Raw genomic sequence first — 12187 nt, 5'->3', positions numbered from 1 at the left:
TATACACTACTACGCTGTTAAACCTAAATGGACAGGAGTTCATAAACTGAGGCTTTGGTATGACGAGGAAATATAATCTACCTCATTCAAAAAATTAAAGAATCCTCCCTAATTAAACTTCATTGACGTAGATATAAAATTACGAATCTTATTTTTTCTACTTTTTGCTATTTACATACTATCGTAGAGGTTTACGCTCTTTTTAACTGGCAACAAATATAAAAATAAAATTACAAATAGCTCCAGTCCAGATTTTTTAACCAATCCAGAGATCACCTTTTTACACATTAACCACTCAACCGCTAATTATTCACTTTTAAACTGGTTATGCTTTTGTAAAAATGCGCGAACGAGGTGTACACTTTCACAGACGCCACCGATCTCCCCGTCTCGTTGTTGTGTTTTTCTATTTATATCATACCAAACAGGGACCCAACGAAATTTTGGAGACTGACATGCCTTTTTAGCCAATAGCAGACCAGCACCTTTTGTTTATCGGTTAAATAGAACAGTCACGTCAGTGAGCTTCGTTGTTCGTTGTTTCAAAAATAAAATTTTTTAGTTGGTGGTTTTAGGAAAGGATGTCAATAAAACAAGGTAATTTATTTTTATTTAGCATTAATTAATTAAATTGAGTACATAATAATTTCCACTTAGCTTTTATAAATCCCAAACTTGCGTAGCGTAAATTTATTATGTTTCGCTTATATTTTAATCTTGGACTCCATGACCACTGCTTAGTTGCGAAACTTACGGCAGCTTAGATTTAACAATTTACCCTAAAAAAGGGAGTTTTAGCAACTGTCAGTTGAGGCATGAGAATTAGGTCTTAAATTTTGGTTCTGTAAACAGCAGACCATTTCAGCTCTCAAAATACTTTTCGTGGCCAATCGATCCCGAGTTCTGCCATTTATCCGTGGCGTTCGTAATGGACTAAAATGTATTGAGTCAGTCGACGAATAATCGTCGGAACCCTTATCGCTTTCGGAAAACAAAGTAAAAACAAAATCACGTTGATGCGTCTTAAAAAGTAATGTCACACTGGAACAATGTAGGAACAAAAAAATTATAAACAGTCAAATTCTCCTTAACATAATTTAACCGACAATAATATTCCAAACCGTTAATTGTGTACATACAACTAGCACCGACGGCTAAACTGTACCATAAGACCACGTTACCAACTGTGCGGTTTGAAAACTTCACTTGGGCCATTATCGAGCCCAGAACAAAGAATTGAATTACGAAGGTCGGCAAAAAGAAGCCGATAGCATTTGCGGAAATATAGTCGTGAAACAGTGCCGAAATGAAGATCACCACAATCTTCGCTGCCGTCTTGTTTCCGGGAAGCACAACCTCATAAAAGTCCCTGTAGATATACTTATACAACCAATCGTACACTATACCATTCCACGTTCTGTAGTACCTCTCGAAGGAGGTCGACGTCCACCAATCCTAAAACGAGCGCCTGCATTACTGATGATGCGATCAAGACGATACCTGGTAGAATAACCTGTCGGAAAAGTGGAGCATTTCCGCGAACGCGTTCGACCAAAGGTGGAGCAATAGGTAAAACAGCAACAGACTGGTCAGCATTGCGTATGGAGCGTTTCTAAGTACTATCATTCCTATGTCAGCCAATCGGTAAGGTCTCAAACCGAAGTCTTCTAGCTGAGAAATGTACGTGGTTTGGTAGACGAAGCTGCAAAGTACTATCGCCGCTATAAGTTCGATGAAGTAGTTAATGACAAGGTGCCACCTTATGCTTCCCTTTGATCTGGAAGAGAGAAAATGATTAATTGCGCATCCATCTAGGTTTACCTTGGATAGGAATCCCTATACAGCAAAGTTGGCGCGAACAGAAAATAGACATAGTGTGAAAAATTTCGAGAACTCTTCACCTTGACGTGCTTCACGATGTCAGGTGCACATGTTCTTATGAAAGCATATGATTTCATTATCAACCTCGTCTACAAAAGAACTTTGTAAATAGTTCCCTTGAATAGTGTAGTACTTACTGTCTCACAGCCTGTCGCACCACCAAGCGCGTATCCGAAATCATATCTGAAGGTTGCCCATACGGAACAGTACAATATCGTAGTAGCATACAGCAAGTAAATCACCATCCACAGTTTATCCCACAGCAGTAAGTGGTTGGCTAGAAAAGGATTGTATCAGTAGAAAGAGGTGTTTTGTTCGGATTACGAATTCTGTAAGCGGTCCGTGTGCTGTGTTTTTGAGTGAATTCTGTACACGGTACGTGCGCTTGAAAAGTCCCGCTCTTTTGTAGATTGTTCCTGCTAACGATTATTAACAATTGTCAAGTTTTGATAACAGTTATTTTTTCAAATGATTTTGATGATTTAACTTTGATTTTATTATCATTGTTAATATCGTAAGAAACATTCAAATCCACCGATTGGGTTTGGTTATTATGTAAGTACTGTTTTGTGCGCAAATGGTTTGCTTTCTTCTTTTTGTTGCTTTGATTTGATTTCATTGTAGTATATTTACTTTTCTCTTTCAGCGGGTACGTTACATAAGAAAATTGGATCCGTTTTGTCAAACTACGAAATAGAGATTACTGTGTTTTTTTACCAATCCTTGCTTTGAGGCAAAGAAAAAGTAGCTAATCGAGACATTATTCAAAACAAAACCGCAACGGAGGTACAGTTACATTTTTCATTTTCATTTTCATTTCATTTCATTTATTATTGTAGATATCTACATAATGCGGTCCTACCAAGTTATTTACTTAATATTTAATAATAATAATAATAATGACTAGGATTAGAACCGGCAAGATCGAGAAAATCAAATAATAATAATAATAATAATAATAATAAATTAATAACTTCACCAGACACAGACACTAATCGTTACTTGATTTTAATCCGTGCGATTAGTTAACCAGGCTAAACCTGAGTTCTCACAAGATACACCGACCATAATAATAATAATAATAAGGTCTTTATTAGATGACGATCTAAAGGGCGAAGTTCACCTAGGGGCAACATCGCCATCAGGTGTTCTTCCACTTAACCCATAACATAACTTCAGTTTAAATGTTTACAATTTCGATGGACGGGTGACAAAGAGAGAGAACACACACACAAAAAGACAATACTGTGAAAAAAAGTTAATGAATAAGTAACTTGAGAATGGGACACTTTACTCGTTCAAAAGAATGTGACGTAGTGCTGATTTAAACCTGGACACTGTAAGCTTTTTAATATTCGATGGAATGGCATTGTAGACAGTGGTCTATATCTGAACTATGAGAAGGGATAGTAATGAGATCCTTTCGTCTGATATTTACATTATGAACGTCAGTTCGAAAGGTGATTTTATTATAAAGATACGGTGGTGTTTTAAAAAATATTATTTTGTGATACAAAATCGCCGCGTGAAGGAGTTGACTTTTTTTCCATATCAAGCCAGGATATTGATTTTAATTTATGCGAAACGCTTTGAAATTTACGTATGCCATAAATCAATCTTAAGCAATAATTCTGAACCTGCAACCTTCTCTTATGCGAGTACGAGAGTCGAGGACCATATACATCATTTTAACAAGTTATCTTAAGATTACTTTTTCTACCGCCACTTAGGGCCGATTCTACAATGCAGGTATACAGTGTGTCCCCGGATGGACTGAACAAGAGGGAAAAAATTTTCAATTTCAACTTTACGCAAAAATGTCATTCTTTATAAAAATTTTTGCTTGCCTCAAAATCACCTATTCTGAAATAAAAATCTAGTATTCCTTTTAGCAGCTGAGAAAATTACAAGAAACGCAAAATCTACAGCGGAAATTTGCATGTTTATAATAATAATTTGAATAACAATATCAAAATTTTAAAACAAAAAATCACGGAAGCGATAAATTCTATCAATGATGATACGATCCACAGTTTATAAAGAATTTGTATGTAGAGCTGAAAAGTGTGTAGAGGTTGGAGGATACCACATTGAATAAAATAAAATGTTTCTCTTAAGCTCTAAGGTGTCTTTTTTAACTGATTTGCTTATCAGGTTGCCATGGAAGATACAATGATAGTCTGATTTAATCAAAAACATGTAACTTAGAAAAATTTCCGCTGTAGATTTTGCGTTTTTTGTAATTTTATCAGCTGCTAAAAGGAATATCTACATTTTTATTTCAGAATAGGTGGTTTTGAGGCAAGCAAAAATTTTTATAAAGAATGACATTTTTGCGTAAAGTTAAAATTAAACATTTTTTCCCTCTTGTTCAGGCATACTGTATAACGAGAATAAGATATACCTAGAATAAATGTCGACGGTTGCGTTGGTTACTATTGTAACGAATGGGATACATGCCGCTATGGCAGCTTTTCCAAGGATATCTTATTCTGCGTAAAAGTGTAGTTGTAGAATTGGCCCTTAGTATTATGTTTGAGGGATAAAGGTGTTACCTACGGTTCAACAGTTTTCTTTTGAAATGGCAGCTCCGCTGACAACAGGGCCTAAACCTTTCAAGAAAGTAGGTACTAATGGCACTATTTTGCCAATCATTCAAGTTTCAATTGCGAAAAAATCATCAATTAATGTAGTTTCAAGCAGTCAAAGTACTCACATTTGGAAAGTAAATGCAGCCTTACTGCTCCCCACACCTGAAACGCAGGATAGACGCACAGGGTAATTGAAAACGCGAAGATCCATGCGATTACGAAGGCGTGGAAATTCCGAAAGACCTTAATGATTAAACGGTAACCGGTGCCTATTCTGAAATGGAACCGGTGACCACGTTGGGATCGGTGTGAAACTCAAGGTACTCACTGTTCGTTGTAAAAGTAGTCATGCAGGAGAGTGTTAATGCAGGTGCCTACGATTAGTGCCACAAACATACGGTATATGGCGAGAATGTGTTTATTTCTAAAAAGTTCCGTCAACACTGACTCCCTGCTTTGGAACACTTTAACACGCACCTCTTCGTCCTCTGGAAATTTTCTGCAAAATTAACTATAATCGCATGAACATGGTGACCAAGTAGATACCTTTCGTCCATTGTATGATTTTTGGGTTGATCATCTTGAAGAGACATTTCCTCACTGTTTTGATTCTCTTTCCAAACATTAACACGAAGTATCATCGTGTGATAACACTGTACTATAATTAATCATTATCTTATCCAATTGGTATGAATTTAACATTACATAGTTCAGAGGCAAAACACCGGGCTACGTAATGAATGTAAGTCATTCGAGCATTATCACCTGTGATTGGTTATAACGGGAAGTTGATAAACACAGTTTCCGATTTCCGCAAAAGCCCCCTATAAACCATTACGAGGAAAGCGACAAATATTCGCGGCTTGACTATGCAGGAAACTACCCTTTTAGTTGCATACGAAGACTTTCCTTAATAATATCTGTGATATGAGTACCTAGGTATGTGAATGATCTCATGGTTAATGATTGTAATGATTGTAGGGAGAGGGTAATTGAATTTTCCTTTTACGGGGGAGGGGAACAAACTACAGCTTTTGTCTTAGCTTCTTCGTTACTGAAATGAAGTCCATTTCGATCCTTTCTCAATTTCCCAAACAGGTAGTCACTTGGGGTTATATCTGGACTATACGGCTATACGGGGGGGGGGGGGGTGCTCGATTTTCACATCGATGCGTACACCACGATCAGCTGTTGGGCTGCGTCCTTCTCTATTACACGGAACAACACACCTGTTCCTCTCTAGCGCTCTACTGAGAATTGCGACAACCATACTGTTGGCGGCCGCCAGCTGGTGGACTACCTCCCCATGACGTATCCCGAAGTGCGATAGTGGGTCACGCAGCATTACGATAGCCCAACGATTAAGTCCATGGTACACACAAGTTCTACAACCGCGACCAAAAGAATTCGGCCTTTGCTCTTCTTTCAGCGGAAGGGCCACCTCGCTACACGGTTGCGCATCGACATAAACGAGCACATAGCATTGCTCGCGGACCTACTGCATCCCAGGGTGCGGCCGTTTATGCGCGCCTACGGGCCCCCCGCAATGTAGTTTCTGGAGGTGGTCGAGGAGGACACTAGGCCAGCCGGCGCCAACCCTCGCTTCAAGGATCACGCCAGCGAATCGCCTAAGCGGTCTGTGGGGCCAACTCCCCCTGACTGTCATCCACCAAATACACAAGCCACCGCAGCTCGGGTTGCCAAATATCACCATGGAACTTGGGAATCGCCACCGCCTTACCATGCTGGACACTGGGGACACCTCTCACAATTTCATCGACCGTCGACTGATCTACCGCACCAACAAGGGTACCAAACTGTGACAGCATCGAACAACAAGAAACCTTCCTGGTAGCCAGCGATCTCGCAACGCCCACTAACTAAGTCAGGACTAGTTGCTTCGCAACGAGGCCGTCCTAAATTATGGTCGTCGATGTGTACTCTGGGGCCAAGAACGCCGTCACACTATCCATTGGGCCCTCTCCGCCAAGACAGCCGAAAACGTCATGCCGAAGATCGAACAGGTTCACCACGGGTTTCCAACATCACTGATTTCTCGGTTCCGGGAACTATTCTAAACGTTTCGGGTCACATTTTCGAAGAGAACCGTCTCGTCCACCACCGCGATCATTGCCCAAGAAATGGAAACAATATTGCACGATCGCATTTTTTAACCGAGCACCTTCAGAAACTGCTCCCCAATCGTCACTGTCTAAAAGAAGGACGGAAACACTCGCTTCTTTGTGGACTGTACCCTACCACTTATCCACGAGACATTTAAAGAAGTGGGGACAGCAAAGGTGTTCTCTACGCCGGACCTCGACTCTGGATTCTGGCAGGCCCCTCTCGCACCTGAGTCTCGCGCCTTTTCGACTCACGACGGCGCTCTCTACTGGCGCCCCTATTGGGAGGAACACCCCGACCATCTGTGGATAGTGATGGAGCCGCTCCAGTAACACCATCTTCACCTCGCACAGGACAAGTGCTGTTTAAGGGTGACTTCCATGACGTATCTGTGTCACCTTATCACGGCAGACTCCAAACGATCACTCCCAGAGCACGTGGAAGTCCTCCGAGGCCCATAACACGTAGGCAACTCCGCACCCTCTTGGCTCTGAACAATTGGCTTTGGGACTACGTGCTCCGCTGTGCCGAAATTTCAGCTCAGCTCAACGATATGGCAAAGAAGGGAGCCTGATTCACGTGGACGGCCGCCGCGAACAAGGCGTTTGAGAGTCTGCAAGGAGTCCTCGGCCAGCCACTGGAAATCCACCGTCCCGGACTTCCATACCGTTCGTACTCCAAACCGCAGCCAGCGGATGCGGTACAGCGGCGGTCCTTTATCAGGAAGACGAAGACCAGCGACGGCGCGTAGTCAGCTCAGGCCAAATACCACGTCAACGAACTAGAATACCTGGCCGTAACTGTCAAGAGATACAGGCCATACCTGGACGCACCGATAGCCCTTCTCTTCCAATAGTTTAGTTACGACATCCAACATTGTCGCGACAAGTACAACAAACTGGCGGATCATCTTTCCCGAAATACCAAGGTAACTACCATCGCCACCGACGCAGACGAAGAACGTATGACGTTGCCTTCGCCCGACCAACGCCCCACCATCAACCACGTCAAAATGGCCATACTCGTAGAACACATCCGAGATAACCAGAAGATCAACCTCGACAGTCAAGAGGCGATCCGATCGTGACGACTCATCGAAGTGTCCACTGACGAAAGCCAAAGGAAGTTACTGGGAGAGTACAGCGTCTACGAGGGGTTACTTTACAAACACAGTTCCCAGAGCCGGCTGCTCCTTGTCCCCAGGGAAAGTCACGAGGACATCTACGCCTACCACCACGCTCGCACCCCCGGACACCCAGGAAACGAGAAAACCACCAGGGCCATCTCCCCAACCTATCACTTTTCCAAGTTCGAGGTCAGGGCTCGCAACTACATTCGCAGTTGCTGGATCTGTACACCGCCGTAAAGAGGAACCTAGTTCAGGATGCGACCCTCCAGCCCAGGCAGCCCACGCTCCCCTCGTGTCGGTTATAACGGATTTGTTCAGCATGTCAGTCACCAACACACTAGAGCACGAAGTTTGGGTTCCCGAGGGCAATCATCTCCGACAACGACACGCAATCCACCTCCGTCACGTATGCACTGATGGACCACACATATATGGCACCCCCACGCCAACCCAGTTGAACGCGTGGGCGTCCACTCGTCCCCTTCAACCTTCGATCCAGAAGGCCCGGGCGTTACCCCAAGCAAGGCCCTCTTGGGCTACGATCTGACCAGACCGGAAGAGTGGCGAACGAGAACCTAAGAACCTCTAGTCGGGTCTAGTTTTGTGAAAATCGCAATGCAAGAAGCATTTCATGTAACAATTGAGTTAACACCGGTTCCCCCCTATTTCGCCCCCGCCGAATCCGAATATGCCATTTGCCAACTCGAAATTTCAACCGGAAGTGAGATATTCAAGATGGCGTCCAAAATAGCGCCAAATTTAAGTGCTTTTTTGCTTTTGGTCATATGTGTGCGATCCAAGTGTCTATCCCTAGGTTTTTTGGGGCGTAGAACACGATTAAATACTTAAAAATAAATTTGGTTAAGAAAATCACCATTAAAAAGTCATATTTTAACAAAATTTCACCAATATTAACCAAAAAAATCATTTTTTTATCGAAATGTGTAGAAAATTATGTGCTGTGTCTGAGGGGATTTAGAGCATGTTTAAATGCTCAAAATTATTTTAAACAAGTGTTAAAGGACTTTTATTTTCTGAATTCAATTGACATTAATACTCGTCATTCATCGTCATCGTCACCTGCCCCATTCAAGCACTTTACTCTGCACTTACACAGTTTTGTGCAAGGGACCCAGGGCTCCTTTCTACACCCACACTGCTTTGTGTTACACAGTCCTTTGCAGCCACAAACACTAAACTCCGGGCATGACTTTGGGATAGATGGCAGAGTCATGAGAATAGGCACATATCGCCCGCCTTCCACCTTCCACCCACAATTTTTAGGGTCAGGTAGTTCGGGGAAGGCCACGTGGGAGTTTTTCCACACAAAAACCTAAATAAAATAAATTAATATGAAAATACCTGCGACAGTTAATGTACAAACGCCACTTAAAATATTAATTTTACCTGATAGTGGCACCGAAGGATATGCAAGCGCAGTGCGTCACTGGTAGGCGGCAAGAATTCCAGCACCTTTACAGCTCCAAAAAGAGAAACGCGCGCTGCATTTGACATTGTAATGTCTGGCCCAACCTAAAATAAAAGTGACATAATTGTAAAAAAATAAATATTTTAACAGCAAATAATTTGTGGTGAATAAGGGGACGCAACAAACCTTGTACAAAGCTTGCACCACGAATTGCTCGATATTGTCGAGTACATCGCTGGCCAGGTCAGAGGTAGCTCCAAGTCCACTAAGGAGTGCTGAATTTTCTTCTGTGTAATGTTTCCATGCGCCAGTTTTAGTTACTGATGCCAACTTTGATGTGGTATCACACCCAGTAACTGCATGGAAAGCCAGTAAATGTTTCATCTGGTTGGGTTTAAGCTTTTGACAAACTTCGTGAATAGGAATTTTCTCTCACGGTAAGTCCCGCACATTATCCAACATTTCTTGCAAATCATTTGTTCAAAGTGGTAGATAAATAATAGTAATACATCGGTGTCCCTTACAGAAACAACAACAGACTCACAGTCGCTGTGGACGGCGTGGAGCACCATTCTTGTGTCAGCCTCTTCGTGGTTTGCAACGAAGTGCGTGAGGTCTCTTGCTTCGTTTGTTGACTGGACATGTGTAGCTTCTACAAAACCACCAGCCACAAGCACTTCTAAGCCGCCAAAGTCATGACACAGGTCGAAAGGTTTTGTCCCTGTACGGAGAGTTATCAAGAACGGTGGAGTTCCCCTGCCCAAAGATTGGACAAGCTTCCTTGCCATGTCAGAAAATAAGGCCGACCTCACGCGCTTCTTGAGTGAAGAAGCTATGAAGCATGACTTTGGCGGCTTAGAAGTGCTTGTGGCTGGTGGTTTTGTAGAAGTTACACATGTCCAGTCAACAAACGAAGCAAGAGACCTCACGCACTTCGTTGCAAACCACGAAGAGGCTGACACAAGGATGGTGCTCCACGCCGTCCACAGCGACTGTGAGTCTGTTGTTGTTTCTGTAAGGGACACCGATGTATTACTATTATTTATCTACCACTTTGAACAAATGATTTGCAAGAAATGTTGGATAATGTGCGGGACTTACCGTGAGAGAAAGTACATTCCTATTCACGAAGTTTGTCAAAAGCTTAAACCCAACCAGATGAAACATTTACTGGCTTTCCATGCAGTTACTGGGTGTGATACCACATCAAAGTTGGCATCAGTAACTAAAACTGGCGCATGGAAACATTACACAGAAGAAAATTCAGCACTCCTTAGTGGACTTGGAGCTACCTCTGACCTGGCCAGCGATGTACTCGACAATATCGAGCAATTCGTGGTGCAAGCTTTGTACAAGGTTTGTTGCGTCCCCTTATTCACCACAAATTATTTGCTGTTAAAATATTTATTTTTTTACAATTATGTCACTTTTATTTTAGGTTGGGCCAGACATTACAATGTCAAATGCAGCGCGCGTTTCTCTTTTTGGAGCTGTAAAGGTGCTGGAATTCTTGCCGCCTACCAGTGACGCACTGCGCTTGCATATCCTTCGGTGCCACTATCAGGTAAAATTAATATTTTAAGTGGCGTTTGTACATTAACTGTCGCAGGTATTTTCATATTAATTTATTTTATTTAGGTTTTTGTGTGGAAAAACTCCCACGTGGCCTTCCCCGAACTACCTGACCCTAAAAATTGTGGGTGGAAGGTGGAAGGCGGGCGATATGTGCCTATTCTCATGACTCTGCCATCTATCCCAAAGTCATGCCCGGAGTTTAGTGTTTGTGGCTGCAAAGGACTGTGTAACACAAAGCAGTGTGGGTGTAGGAAGGAGCCCTGGGTCCCTTGCACAAAACTGTGTAAGTGCAGAGCAAAGTGCTTGAATGGGGCAGGTGACGATGACGATGAATGACGAGTATTAATGTCAATTGAATTCAGAAAATAAAAGTCCTTTAACACTTGTTTAAAATAATTTTGAGCATTTAAACATGCTCTAAATCCCCTCAGACACAGCACATAATTTTCTACACATTTCGATAAAAAAATGATTTTTTTGGTTAATATTGGTGAAATTTTGTTAAAATATGACTTTTTAATGGTGATTTTCTTAACCAAATTTATTTTTAAGTATTTAATCGTGTTCTACGCCCCAAAAAACCTAGGGATAGACACTTGGATCGCACACATATGACCAAAAGCAAAAAAACACTTAAATTTGGCGCTATTTTGGACGCCATCTTGAATATCTCACTTCCGGTTGAAATTTCGAGTTGGCAAATGGCATATTCGGATTCAACGGGGTCTAAATAGGGGAGAACCGGTGTTAACTCAATTGTTACATGAAATGCTTCTTGCATTGAAACGGAGAGCATCCACGGGCGAACACCGCCAGGGCCATGCTGCAGGTACATCAAAACCGTTACGCCAATTACGGTTCCGCGGTCACCCAGTATGAAGTAGGGGCACGAGTAATGGAGAGGAACCGGAACCAGAAAACCGGAGAATTCCACTTCAAATGGATGGAACCCCACACCATGGAAGCCCTGGTCGGAATCAACGCCTACTGGCTCACTAAGGTCAACATTCACGACCTGTGACCCGCATTACGTCCACCAGCCCTACTGTTACCGACGAGCCTGCAAACGAAACGAGCCTGTGTAGCTCAGTGGTAGACCGTTGGGCTACACAGCCGGAGGTCGGGTGTTCGAACCTGTGCTGAGGTAAGATTTTTTCATCTGTGGGAAGTTACTTCATCATCAGTTTCGAGGTTACTCCGAATTAGGGTTTCCTGCAGGTTTCCGAATTCGTAAGGTAAATACCGGAGTAGTATAGAGAACAACTTAAGACTTTGTTATTAATAAACATCTGCACTGTTAATTGTTCCGCACTACGGTAACATAGGGGCAAGTCATCTTAACCCTTGCAAATGGCTGAAACTGGCCGGTTGAACTCAATATCTGCAACGCTCCGACGCCAGCCCCGACGATGGTACAACCAACGCAAGTACGCAACACAGCCCCGCTACCACCAACTC

The 12187-nt window shown here is 42.6% G+C and overlaps 2 protein-coding genes and 1 long non-coding RNA gene across 4 annotated transcripts; 1 reads left to right on the top strand and 2 right to left on the bottom strand.

Annotated features, from left to right (window-relative positions):
• Positions 1-591: 591 nt before the first annotated feature.
• LOC116178989 (sterol O-acyltransferase 1-like) lies at positions 592-5288 on the bottom strand. 2 transcript variants are annotated; one of them, XM_031498677.1, is made up of 7 exons: positions 5019-5285; positions 4801-4971; positions 4598-4746; positions 2019-2158; positions 1822-1970; positions 1501-1777; positions 592-1455 (listed from the first exon to the last, which is right to left on the bottom strand). In XM_031498677.1, exons 1-7 carry the CDS (start codon positions 5111-5113, stop codon positions 1024-1026), a joined length of 1413 nt encoding a protein of 470 aa, XP_031354537.1. In that variant the 5' UTR covers positions 5114-5285; the 3' UTR covers positions 592-1023. The 2 variants fall into 2 exon arrangements, with proteins under 2 accessions (XP_031354537.1, XP_031354538.1); XM_031498678.1 differs by having other exon boundaries at positions 1270-1455; positions 1514-1777; positions 5019-5288.
• Positions 5289-8931: 3643 nt separating this feature from the next.
• LOC116179001 lies at positions 8932-9534 on the bottom strand. Its single transcript, XR_004146933.1, has 3 exons — positions 9341-9534; positions 9133-9258; positions 8932-9058 (listed from the first exon to the last, which is right to left on the bottom strand). It is a non-coding gene; the product is annotated as an uncharacterized LOC116179001 (long non-coding RNA).
• A 406-nt stretch (positions 9535-9940) lies between these two features.
• Positions 9941-11216, top strand: LOC116179406. The gene is made up of 3 exons (XM_031499197.1): positions 9941-10510; positions 10593-10718; positions 10793-11216. The coding sequence occupies exons 1-3, from the start codon at positions 9941-9943 to the stop codon at positions 11063-11065; spliced, it is 969 nt and encodes a 322-aa protein (XP_031355057.1). The 3' UTR covers positions 11066-11216.
• Positions 11217-12187: the final 971 nt, after the last annotated feature.

Source organism: Photinus pyralis, unplaced genomic scaffold, assembly GCF_008802855.1.
Source record: "Photinus pyralis isolate 1611_PpyrPB1 unplaced genomic scaffold, Ppyr1.3 Ppyr1.4_LG8, whole genome shotgun sequence".
In the NCBI taxonomy this organism is placed as follows: Eukaryota; Metazoa; Arthropoda; class Insecta; order Coleoptera; family Lampyridae; genus Photinus; species Photinus pyralis.
The sequence above is the reverse complement of the archived record's forward strand: the minus strand, read 5'-3'. Positions and strand labels throughout refer to the sequence as shown.